The sequence below is a fragment of the Ornithorhynchus anatinus genome, chromosome 9 (assembly GCF_004115215.2).
Source record: "Ornithorhynchus anatinus isolate Pmale09 chromosome 9, mOrnAna1.pri.v4, whole genome shotgun sequence".
Classification (NCBI taxonomy): domain Eukaryota; kingdom Metazoa; phylum Chordata; class Mammalia; order Monotremata; family Ornithorhynchidae; genus Ornithorhynchus; species Ornithorhynchus anatinus.
The window spans coordinates 60,194,058-60,207,121 of record NC_041736.1 but is presented as its reverse complement, the minus strand read 5'-3'; the positions used below and the strand labels follow the sequence as shown (position 1 = coordinate 60,207,121).

Sequence of the window (13,064 nt, the reverse complement as noted above, 5' to 3'; positions counted from 1 at the left end):
CATTCCGTCGGCAGTCGGCGGAAACTCACTGGGCACCGGGGATCCATCCGGGATACGGGCGGCTCGTATCCTCCCAAGCGCTCAACACAGCGCTCTGCACCCGGGGAGCGCTCAATAGATACGATCGACTGGCCGCTTCAGTCTGTTTTAAAACGGAAGACGGCAGGAAGCTCTAGAAACAACTGGATTAAAGGAATTTGAAGGCGGTCCTGTCCCAAACTGTATCCGACGTCGTTTTTTAAAGGCGTGGTGGTTCTTACAAACCTCACAGGAGACCTGACACGAGGTACGGTATTTCTAAAACACGTCTCTCGGCAGTAAATGTCGAAACACGTAAAAGGCTCCGTCCCGCGAAGCCGTTTCAAATGGGGTCTGCGGGCCCCCAAACCGATTTTACCGCTTCCTTCGGCCCCCTTTAATGAATACCGTCGGTCTCCTCAAATATCCCAAGCGTTAAAAACCCTCTGAGGAAAAAGAATCCCCCGAAGGATACCTCGGGCGTATCCGTCGGCCGAGAACGCTCGACTCCCTGAGCCTGGCGCGCGGTCGGACAATCCCCGGTCTTTATCGGGCACGTACTCCGTGCGCAGAACTGTACTGGGCGCGTGAGAGACGAACGAAGCAGGTCGATACGTTTCCCTCCCCGAGGGGAGTTTACAGACTAGAAGGGGGAGAGGGATATTAAAGTAAATTCCAGATGGAACGGTCCGGACGTCAAGACGGTTCGTCCCTGGGCCGGAGAGCCAGTCGGTGGTATTTATCGAGCGCTTACTACGTGCAGAGCGCTGTACTAAGCGCTTGGGAGAGGACAATACAGCAGTATTAGCCCGATGTCGGCTACGCCGTTACAGCGTCTTCTCCTAAGGGCTCGGTTCAGTGTCCCGCACACCGGAAGTGCTCAACAGATGGGATTAACGGATCCGCGCTTTAGGCCGCCATTTGCGTTTCAGCTCAGTGCCGGGAAAACGGGTGGGTGGGAGGGAATCCCCTACCCACTTGACCACGCGCCTCATCTTTAAAACCTAGGGAGATCCTTTCGGACACGGAAAACACGTGGACCTTGGACACCGACCAGGCTAGTGGTAATAGTAATCGGGATATTTGTCAAGCCCTTACCGTGTGCCAGGCACCGTACCAAGCGTTGGGGGCGGGGTGGGGATACAAGCAAATCAAGCAAGTGACCGGGACGCAACAACAGTCCTCCTGGTCGGTCGGGCCGGGCTGCGTTTAGAAGCCGCGATCTCCCTCGTGCGGATTTTCCCCCGCCCCGGAGTCGGGTATTCCACGCGCCTCCAAGAGCGAGCTCCCGTTTCATCTCCGTCTCCTTCCCTCCGACGGAAAGCGATCGTCGGTGGCGGATGGATGGCGACTTTTGGCTTTTTAAATCCACGCCGCCTCGTACTTTTAAGAGCAGAGGATCGTTCTGATACCGCTCTGTCCGCCTACGATCGGAAGTGGAGTTAAGGAATTCAGAAATTATTATTTTTTTTTAATTTGAAATCGATGTTGCCTTTTAAGCTGTATGAGGGACAAGGGCCGGGGGGGGGGGCGGGGAACGAAGCCTGGCATTTCTATTCTTATTTACCACCTTACGAGGTAGGGCTCTGCTTCGCGGTCCTCCTCGGATTCGCCCGGAGCGCCCGGCTCGGCCCCGGGGAAGCCAGGGAAAGAGACCTCGGGCTTTGCCGCTTCCCACCGGGAGGCCGGGCCTGGAAAAGCCCCTCTGAGGAAAGCGAGGAGGGTCCCGGGCCCGCGGCAGCCGGGATCCGGGGATCCGGGGAGGGACCTCCCGGCAGGAGGACCGGCTCGTTCGGGGAAGTGGAGCTGGGGGAAGGGGTCCGTGTTCTCCCGGCCCGTCCCGCTTCGGGTGTTCCGACCCGTCACCTCCGGTCGCGTGTCACGGCCTTGGCGCAGGCCCCCGGGTTCGAAACCAAAGCTGGCCAACGTGCCTGGACTGAGAGCCGCCGACCGCTTCTGAGTGTCGTCTCTTTCGGTGTTCCTCTAACTGTAACTCGATCCCCGATATTATTTCAAATATAACGAACGTCAATAAATCCAATTACTCCGTCTACCCTGAGCTGAAGTCCTTTGCGTTTCCGGGGCGGGGTGGCACCGGGGGGCGGGGTGGACGGGAGACGACAGCTTGAGGATGACAGGAGAGGGAAAGGGGGATGGAGGGGTCAACGGGAGGACTGACTGAGCGTCTGCTGCGTGCGGATCGCGGGACTAAGCGCCCGGGAGAGAGGAAGAAGCGTATCCTACCGGAACACGATCTCTCGCCCCATTTTAAGGAATCGGAAGCGACGAAGAGGGAAGGGGAGTCAAAGGCGGAGGACGGACTGGCCTGGCCCGCGGCCTGGCCCGCGGCCTCCACCGCAAGCTGGGCTCGGAGGTCCAGTCGGAACGGAAAGATTCCTTTCCCCCCGAGCACCCGGAGAGTCCAGGAGCGCAGGTCCGGCTCTGTCGCCGTGCCTCCGTCGCCTGCGTTCTGGACGCCCCTCCCGGGGCTGCGTAAGCTGAATTCGGGGGGCCGGGGGGCACCGGGCCACGTCCTCGGGCAGCTGATCCTCCGGGGTCGACCGAGGGACGGGAACGTCCGTCGGGCTAGCGGGCGAGGTGACCGACCGCTCGTCCAGGGGCCCGCCGGAAGGGCCGCCTAGGACCCGGAGTCCGGAAAGACGCCAAGTGGAACCACCGCACACCAGGCAGCGTGGTCTGGCGGAAAGAGCCCCGGCCCGGGAGCCTGAAGGACCTGGGTTCAAATTCTCGCTCCGTGGTGCGGTGGAAAGAGCCCAGGCCCGGGAGCCTGAAGGAGCTGGGAGCTAATCCTCGCTCCGTGGTCAAGTGGCAAGAGCCCAGGCCCGGGAGCCTGAAGGAGCTGGGTGCCAATCCTCGCTCCGTGGTCAAGTGGAAAGAGCCCAGGCCCGGGAGCCTGAAGGACCCGGGTTCTAATCCTCCATCCGTGGTCCGGTGGAAAGAGTCCGGGCCCGGGAGCCTGAAGGACCCGGGTTCTAATCCCCCATCCGTGGTCCGGTGGAAAGAGTCCAGGCCCGGGAGCCCGAAGGACCCGGGTGCGAATCCTCGCTCCGTGGTGCGGTGGAAAGAGCCCAGGCCCGGGAGCCCGAAGGACCCGGGTTCTAATCCTCACTCCGTGGTCCGGTGGAAAGAGCCCTGGCCCGGGAGCCCGAAGGACCCGGGTCCTAATCCCGGCTCCGCCAGTGGTTTGCTGTGTGACCTGAGGTAAGTCACCTCACTCCTCTGGGCCTCGGTCGCCTCATCCTTTAAAAAGGGATTAAGACCGTGAGTCCCATGTGGGACACGGACTCTATCCAACCTGACTATCTAGTATCTATCCCATCGCTTAGTACGGTGCCCGGCACCCGGCAGGTGCTTAACGGATACCCTGACGAGAAAAATAACGAAGCCGGACGAGCCGTCAAGCAAACGGCCAAGTAAATGAACCGCCTGCAGCTGAATCCACCAAGCGGGGCCTGACCGTGGCCGCCTCCCGGTTTGAAAATAAGACGGCGCGGCGTAGCGGAGAGAACAGAAGAGTGGGCGTCAAGAGACCCGAGTTCTAAACCCAACGTTGCCTCGGGCCTGCTGCGGGCCCTTGGACGAGTCATTTAATATCCCTGGGCCTCATCGGTAAAATGGAGATAAGGTCAGACCGTGAACCCCCTTAGAGCACGGGGACCGTGTCCCATCTGATAACCACATTTCTACCTTAGCGCTTAGCACACAGTAAAGGCTTGATGCGCTCCGCTTAAAACTTTCTCTCTTGCGTTTACTAGAACGGAGACGCTCATAAAAACTGGGAAAAAAGCAAAATCGCTCCGCTGACGGCATCCGTAAGGACCTAAAAGCAAATGGACCGGTTCGACCGAATAACCGCCGCGGAACGATTACGAGCTTCCTTCCGCACTGCGGTCTGAATTTCTCCTCGAGGAATTTTACCCTGGCGGAAGAGCGATTTCGAGAGGGTTTCCCATCGTCCCTGCCTGTTAGGACGCCGATTATTTGAAATTCATATACCTCCCAGGGCTCGGGGCTAAATCTCTACATCGAACACTTCCCAGCGCTTCATACGGTGTTCCGCGCAGAGTGAGCGCTCAATACATGCTACTACTAGGGGCGAGTGGATGATAACGATAAGCCCGCCGTCACTGGGCAGGGACTGTCTCTATCTGTTGCCGAATTGTCCATTCCAAGCGCTCAGTACAGTGCTCTGCACAGAGTAAGCGCTCAATAAATACTGTTGAATGAATTGAATGAATAAATGAATGAGAGGGTTTGGCTTAAAAAAAAGGAAACCAGACCAAAAGAGCCCGAGGTGGGGATTCAGGAGACCTGGGTTCTAATCCCAGCTCTGCCACTTATTTTTTAAAATGTTTCTTCTTAAGTGCTTACTACTGCTACTACTACTAATAATGTTGGTATTTGTTAAGCGCTTACTATGTGCAGAGCACTGTTCTAAGCGCTGGGGGAGAGACAGGGTCATCGGGTTGTCCCACGCGAGGCTCACGGTCTCCATCCCCATTTGACAGATGCCATCGCTGAGGCCCAGAGAAGCGAAGCGACTCGCCCACAGTCACCCAGCTGACAAGTGGCAGAGCCGGGATTCGAACCCCTGACCTCCGACGCCCGAGCCCGGGCTCTTCCCACTGAGCCACGCTGCTTCTGATAATTGCGGTAAATGCACGCACAGAATATACAATCCATACACGATACTCAGTGAATACACCCACAGAATATACACGTAGCCAATACAGACACAATACGCAGTAAATACACATTGGACTCATTCACAGTACGCAGTAAATACACACACATTCAATACACAACACATAGTAAATACACACACATTCAATACATACACAACACGCAGTAAATACACACACATTCAATACATTTACAGTACACAGCAAATACACACACATTCCCATACACAATACACAGCAAATACACACACATTCCAGACACAATACACAGTAAATACACACACATTCAATACGTATATAATATGCAGTGAATGCACATATTCAATACATACACAGTATGCAGTAAATACACACACATTCCATACAGACACAATATGCAGTAAATACACACTCCATACAAACACGATATGCAGTAAATACACACACACACCCACACTCCATACAAACACAGTATGCAGTAAATACACACAAAATAGACAATACATACCCATACAACATGCAGTAAGTGCACACACGGACTATATAATCCATACACAAAACTCAGTAAATACACCCACAGAATACACACACATTCAATACATACACAATCTGCAGTAAATACACATTCAATACATACACGATACACAGCAAATACACACACATATCCCATACACAATACGCAGCAAATACACACACATTCCAGACACGATACGCGGCAAATACACACACATTCAATACATACACAATATGCAGTAAACACACCTACAGGACACACAATACGTAGTTACCCACGTATGGGGGAAATGCATAAATATACGATTCGGGGGACATCCCCACGCAGAATAGGCAGTAAATCCACACACAGAACGTGCACCACCCCCCCACCCCCAACAGGTGGGAAATAACACACGCACACACACGCAATTCAGTACGTCCACACAGAGGGTACTCAGTAAATACCCACGCAGAACATATAATAGATACCCACCCACGATATGCGGGAAATACACAGACGCGTAGGTACAATTCTGTCAATTCACACACAGAATAGTAAATTTTCTCTTTCTCTCCGTCTCTGGGTCTCTGTCCCTCCGCCCAAGCGTCCAAACGATAGTAAGCGAATATAGTAAGCGAATAGAGCTGACCTGCCAAGGCCGGTCCCAGTCGAGGGGCAGCGGGAAGGCCCCGAGCCAGGCTCCCGCCACGCTGGTCAGGGTGGTGATCTGCAGACTTTTATCCCAAATGGAGGAGGCGCTACGAAAAACAAGACGCGCGGTCAGGGCTCCGGGAAACCCGCCCATCCAGCGATGCTATTTATTGAGCGTTTCCCCGGGGGGCAGGGCGCTGGCCTAAGCGCCCGGGAGAGGACAGCGCAACGGAGTTAATCATTCAGTGGTATCAATCGAGCGCTTATTACGTGCAGAGCCCTGGACTGAGCGCTCGGGGGAGGACGATCCGACGGAGTTAATCATTAAGTGGTATTAATCGAGCGCTTATTACGTGCAGAACCCCGGACTGAGCGCTCGGGAGAGGAAGATCCAACGGAGTTAATCATTCAGTGGAATCAATCGAGCGTTTATTATGTGCAGAACCCTGGACTGAGCACTGGGGAGAGGACGGTTTGACAGAGTTTCCCTGCCCACGACGAGCTGACGGTCTAACAATAATAATAATAATAATAATGATGGCTTTCGTTAAGCCGAGCACCGTTCTAAGCGCTGGGGGAGATACAAGGTCACCGGGTGGTCCCACGGGGGGGCTCACGGTTTTAATCCCCATTTTCCAGATGAGGTCACTGAGGCCCAGAGAAGTTAAGCGGCTCGCCCAAGGTCACACGGCAGACAAGCGGCAGAGCCGGGATTAGAACCCGGGTCCTGTGACTCCCAAGCCCGGCCTCTGGTCTAGAGGGACGGAGGCAGACGTGACAACAGAGTCGGTCGAGATACGTTCTCTGACCGCACATTTCCTCTTCACTCATTCGTCCGATGGTATCTATCAAGCGCTCACCGGGTGCAGAGCGCTGCACTGAGCGCTCGGGAAAGTACGACGCGGCAATAAAGACGGACAATCCCTGCCCACGACGAGCTCACGGTCTAGAGGGCTTTGGTTCAGCAATCTGTTGAACCAGAAACGGCCAACGGCGGGAACTCTCAGGCCCTGCCCTGCCGGGACTGCTGGCGATAGTAATGGTAATAAGAAAATGAATTATTATTGTTATCGTTAATAATAATAATAATAATGATAATGGTGGTCTCCCAAGAGCTTCCTAGGTGCCCAGCACCGGAGGGGAATGCAAGCAGGTCGGGCCGGACGGGGCTTCTCCCCTGCGAGAAAACCAAACCAGAGATGAGCTCTGAAAGTTTTTCCTTTTTTTTATGGTATCTGTTAAGTGCTTACTATGTGCCAAGCACTGTTCTAAGCTCTGGGGCAGATCCGAGCTAATCGGGTGTCCCACCCGGGGTTCACCCTCTTAATCCCCATTTTACGGAAGAGGGAACTGACCGTCTTGGTCCCCGTTTTACAGACGAGGGAAGGGAAGCACCGAGAAGGGACCCGCCCCAAGTCAAGCGGAGACGAAACCGGCCCCCAAAACGATCGCCAACTCACCCATTTTTACTGAACACTCGTTGCCAGGCGTGAAGGTTGGGCCCTAAAACGCACAGGCAAGGTAGGGTGGTGTAGGTAGACAAGATGACGGCAAAAGAGAATGTTTCCAGCACCGATCTAAAAGACAAAAGAGTCACAGATCCCAGTTCACACATGTGACGTTGGAAAGCACTTCTGTTTTGGTTTTTTGAGGGGGTTTTAAAAAATGCCCGACGAGACGGGGGCGGGCGATGCCGAGCCTGTTTTGGGCCGGGAATGTGTCCGTTTATTGTTATTTGGGGGCGGGGAATGTGTCCGTTTATGGTTCTGTGGTGCTCTCCCAGGCGTTCAGTACGGTGCTTTACACACAGTAGGCGCTCAGTAAATATGTCTGAATGAATGAATCCTGGAGAGATCTTTAGTCGCAGGGATGATATATGGCCTAATATTTGCCTCCCGAGTGGCTCTGGAAAGCTGTTTCAATTCTCCCCCTACTCCCAGGCCCTTCTTCAATTCCCCTCATCAATCTTTTCTTTGCTTTTGGGGTTTTTTAAATAGTATCTGTTGAGCGTTTCCTAGGCGCCAGCCGCGGGGTACATCAGTCAATCAATCAGTGGTATTTATTAAGCACTCAGGATGGGCCGAGCACCGTCCTAAGGTACGAAAGATTTAGCGGACACGTTCCCTGCCCAGAGCGCGCTAAAAAAGCAGGCTGGACACGGGCCGTGTCCCACGCGGGGCTCCCGATCTTAATCCCCGTGGTACAGATGCGGTAAACTGAGGCCCAGAGAAGTGACGGGGCCAAGTTCAAACGGCAGACAAGGCGGGGGAGTCGGGATTAGAACCCAGGTGGTCCCACTCCCAGGCCCGGGCTCTTTCCACTAGACCGCGTTGTTTCTCCCCTGCGAGAAAACCGAACTAGAGATGAGCCCTGAAAGGATATCACGAGGCACGGAAAATTTTTTCTGTTTTTTTACGGTATTTGTCAAAGCGCTTTATTGTGTGCCAAGCACTGTTCTAAGCGCTGGCGTAGATACGAGCTAATCGGGTTGGACACAGCCCCTGTCCCACACGGGGTTCACACTTCTTCATCCCCATTTTATGGATGAGGGAACCGAGGGCCAGAGAAGGGAAGGGACTCGCCTATGATCACACAGCAGACAAGCGGCAGAGCCGGGTTTAGAACCCGGGTCCGACCCGACTCCCAGGCCCGCGCTCTAGCCACTAGGCCACGTTACTTAATAATAATAATAATAATGGCATTTGTTAATAATAATAATAACGTTGGTATTTGTTAAGCGCTCACTATGTGCCGAGCACCGTTCTAAGCACTGGGGTAGACACAGGGGCATCAGGTCGTCCCACGTGGGGCTCGCAGTCTTAATCCCCATTTGACAGATGAGGGAACTGAGGCACCGAGAAGTGAAGTGACTCGCCCAAAGTCACCCAGCTGACAAGTGGCCGAGCCGGGGTTCGAATCCATGACCTCTGACTCCAAAGCCCGGGCTCTTTCCACTGCGCCACGCTGCTTCTCTACCTCTGTGCCAAGCGCTGGGCGGGGGGGGGGGGGGGATACAAGGTGATCAGGTCGTCCCACGTGGGGCTCCCGGTCTTAAACCCCCATTTTCCAGATGAGGTCACTGAGGCCCAGAGAAGCGAAGCGACCGGCCCAAAGTCACCCAGCTGACAAGCGGCGGAGCCGGGATTCGAACCCACGCCCTCTGACTCCCGAGCCGGGCTCTTTCCCCTGAGCCTTCCCATAATTCACTTCGCTTCTCTGGGCCTCAGTGACCTCATCTGTCAAATGGGGATTAACCGTGAGCCTCCCGTGGGACGACCTGATGCCCCCGGATCTCCCCCGGCGCTTAGAACGGTGCTCGGCACATAGTAAGCGCTTGACAACTACCAACGTTATCATAATTAGACTTGAAAAGAATATCATTCGCACGACAACGTTTTTAGGGCTTAGACCGTGGCGATTCCAGACTTACTCAATTAGGGGAGCCCCGTAGAGCACAGTGATGAGGTGAAAGAGCGTGCAGGAAACGAGAAAGTAGACGCAGCATTTCAGAAATCTGGATACCTAAAAGAGAAGAGAATCACTGACAGTAATAATCCATTGGGCCGGGACACCGAGCAGCGGGAAAGCTTCCCTTCGGTTGGAATTTTCAGTCCTCCAGAGCTCAGTCACCCTCTCGGGATAACAATAATGATGCCGGTATTCGTTAAGCGCCTACCAGGTGCCGAGCGCCGTTCTAAGCGCCGGGGGAGATCCGGGGTCATCAGGACGGCCCACGTGAGGCTCACGGTTAATCCCCATTGGACAGATGAGGTCACTGAGGCCCAGAGAAGCGAAGTGACTCGCCCACGGTCACCCGGCTGACAGGGGGCAGAGCCGGGATTCGAACCCATGACCCCCGACGCCCCAGCCCGGGCCCTTTCCGCTAAGCGCCGGACCCAAGTGCATACGTGACACAGAAGGGAGAGGCAGGAGGGGAAAAGAGGGCTCAGTCAGGGCACAACCCGACTGCGCCACCTGTCGGCTGTGTGACCTCGGGCAAGACGCTTAACCTCTCCGGGCCTCAGTTCCCTCATCTGTAAAATGGGGACGGAGACCGGGAGCCCCACGTGGGACGCCCTGATCCCCTTGCGTCTCAGCGCTTCGAGCTGGGCGCAGAGTAGGCGCTTAACAGGCGCCGTCGGGATCGTCCTTCTTCTTCTCCACGTCCCCGGGCGTCGCGAGACACGCCTCACCTTGTGCGACACCGAGTTCCTCTTGGCCGGCGGGTTTGGTCTGATGAGAAAATAGAACCCGACGTTGAGGGCGGCCACGCTGGCCGAACAGATGCCCAGCCACGTCAGGTGGGTCTCCAGAACGGAAAACTTCTCCAGGAAGAAAGACGGGACGAAGGTGGTGGCGACGATGGTGAAGACGCCCAAGAGGTGCGTGTAAAACAGTGTCCTGATGTCCCTTTCTTTCACGGTTCTCTCTTCGGGGGCCATGGACTGAAAAAGACAACCGAATCTCAGAAAAGGCCACGACCGTCCGCTTGCTCTGGACGGGGAACTAGTCATTCACTCAGTCGGTCGTACTTACTGGGCGCCAACCGTGTGCGGGGCACTGTGCTAAGCGCTTGGAGGGTACAATTCGGCAACACAGACCATCCCTGCCCGACGACGGGCTCACGGTCTAAAGACCGACTCCGATAATGATAACGTCGGTATCTGTTAAGCGCTTACTGTGTGCGGAGCACTGTTCTGAGCGCTGGGGGAGATACAGGGTCATCGGGTTGTCCCCCGTGGGGCTCACGGTCTTCATCCCCATTTGATAGATGAGGTAAACTGAGGCCCAGAGAAGTGAAGCGACTCGCCCAAAGTCACCCAGCTGACAAGTGGCGGAGTCGGGATTCGAACCCATGACCTCCGACTCCCAAGCCCGGGCTCTTTCCACTGAGTCACACTGCTTCTCTTGTTCTCTCCCAATAATAATAATAATAATAACGGTTTTTATTAAGCGCTTCTGCACACAGTGCTCAATTAACACCACTGATTGACTGGCTAGAATCAATAATAATAATTACGGTATTCGTTACGCGCCTATTATGTGTCGAGCACCGTTCTAAGTGCTGGGGTGATAATAATAATGATGAGAGTATTTGTTAAGTGCTTGCTATGTGCCGAGCACTGTTCTAAGTGCTGGGGTAATATTAATAATCAGTGCGGCTCAGTGGAAGGAGCCCGGGCTTGGGAGTCAGAGGTCATGGGTTCGACTCCCGGCTCTGCCACTTGTCAGCTGAGTGACCGTGGGCGAGTCGCTTCACTTCTCTGGGCCTCAGTTCCCTCATCTGTAAAATGGGGATTAACTGGGAGCCTCACGTGGGACCACCTGATGACCCCGTATCCACCCCAGCGCTTAGAACAGTGCTCCGCACATAGTAAGCGCTTAACAAATACCATCATCATTAACAATAATAATGTTGGAATAATAATGTTGGTATCTGTGAAGCGCTCACTATGTGCCGAGCACTGTTCTAAGCGCTGGGGGGATACAAGGTAAGCAGGTTGTTCCACATGATCATGATCATGTAATAATCCTGTAATTATAATAATAACCGTTAGGATATAATACGATATGATCTGATCTAATGTATAATGACATTGTAAATGACGCTCAGAGGCGCTCACTACGTGCCCAGCACCTGAGTCCCGCTCAGCACAGGGCCTGGCCCGCAGGAAGCGCTTAACGCCTACTGCCCTCATCATTATTATTGTTAATAATAATCGTTACGACGCAATGTGATATAAAATGATACAATATGAGGTGCTGTCATGTATAATGACGTTGTGAATGACGCTAAGGGGCGCTCACTACGTGCCCAGCACCTGAGTCCCGCTCAGCACAGGGCCTGGCCCGCAGGAAGCGCTTAACGCCTACTGCCCTCATCATTATTATTCTTAATAATCGTTATGATATAATGATATATGACCTATCATATACTATAATGTATAATGACGTGGTAAATGGTGCTCAGAGGCGCTCACTACGTGCCCAGCACCTGAATCCCGCTCAGCGCAGGGCATGGCCCGCAGGAAGCGCTTAACGCCTACTGCCCTCATCATTATTATTCTTAATAATCGTTATGATATAATGATATATGACCTATCATATACTATAATGTATAATGACGTGGTAAATGGTGCTCAGAGGCGCTCACTACGTGCCCAGCACCTGAATCCCGCTCAGCGCAGGGCCTGGCCCGCAGGAAGCGCTTAACGCCTACTGCCCTCATCATTATTATTCTTAATAATCGTTATGATATAATGATATATGACCTATCATATACTATAATGTATAATGACGTGGTAAATGGTGCTCAGAGGCGCTCACTACGTGCCCAGCACCTGAATCCCGCTCAGCGCAGGGCATGGCCCGCAGGAAGCGCTTAACGCCTACTGCCCTCATCATTATTATTCTTAATAATCGTTATGATATAATGATATATGACCTATCATATACTATAATGTATAATGACGTGGTAAATGGTGCTCAGAGGCGCTCACTACGTGCCCAGCACCTGAATCCCGCTCAGCGCAGGGCCTGGCCCGCAGGAAGCGCTTAACGCCTACTGCCCTCATCATTATTATTCTTAATAATCGTTATGATATAATGATATATGACCTATCATATACTATAATGTATAATGACGTGGTAAATGGTGCTCAGAGGCGCTCACTACGTGCCCAGCACCTGAATCCCGCTCAGCGCAGGGCCTGGCCCACAGGAAGCGCTTAACGCCTACTGCCCTCATCATTATCATTGTTAATAATAATCGTTACGACGCAATGTGCGATAGAATGATACAATACGAGGTGCCGTCATGTATAATGAGGCTGTGAATGACGCTAAGGGCGCTCACTACGTGCCCAGCACCTCAGCACAGGGCCCGGCCCCCAATGGGGGGGGGGGGGGGGGGGCGGCGCGCATGCGCGGAGGGAGCGTCGCGGGCCAATCAGCGGGCGGCCCCGGGCGGACCGCACGGAGACCTGAAGGCGGCGGCGCGCGCCCCCCCCTCCCCCCGCCCCCCCCCCCCCGGGGCCCGCCACGTGCGCGCCTGCCCCGGAAGCTCGCGCTCCGGCGCGCGCCGCTGAGTAGGGGGGGGGGGGGCGCGCGCGCCGGTCCCCGGCCTTACCTGTCACTCAGACCCCGGAGACGGGGGGGAGAGGGAGGAGAGGAGGAAGGCGCCCGACCCCCGCGGGTGCCGCCCACTGCGCAGGCGC

General features: G+C 54.4%; 2 protein-coding genes across 3 annotated transcripts in view; one reads left to right on the top strand and one right to left on the bottom strand.

The window, feature by feature from the left end:
- The window catches only part of RHOQ (ras homolog family member Q), a 27,405-nt gene extending 25,334 nt beyond the window's left edge, over nt 1-2,071 (top strand). The window contains exon 6 of the mRNA XM_029072216.2: nt 1,027-2,071. Coding sequence (XP_028928049.1) covers nt 1,027-1,080 — 54 coding nt within the window. The 3' untranslated portion in view covers nt 1,081-2,071. The remainder of the gene's footprint in view (nt 1-1,026) is intronic.
- PIGF (phosphatidylinositol glycan anchor biosynthesis class F) overlaps nt 1-13,064 on the bottom strand; it is a 19,606-nt gene extending 6,542 nt beyond the window's left edge. For both annotated transcript variants that reach the window (XR_005660340.1, XM_029072221.2), the window contains exons 1-5: nt 12,977-13,064; nt 10,041-10,292; nt 9,278-9,369; nt 7,308-7,424; nt 5,846-5,954 (exon numbers count right to left, since the gene is read on the bottom strand). Coding sequence is in view for 1 of the 2 variants with exons in the window: in XM_029072221.2 (XP_028928054.1) it covers nt 5,846-5,954; nt 7,308-7,424; nt 9,278-9,369; nt 10,041-10,289 (567 nt within the window). In the remaining variant the exon portion in view is untranslated. The remainder of the gene's footprint in view (nt 1-5,845; nt 5,955-7,307; nt 7,425-9,277; nt 9,370-10,040; nt 10,293-12,976) is intronic.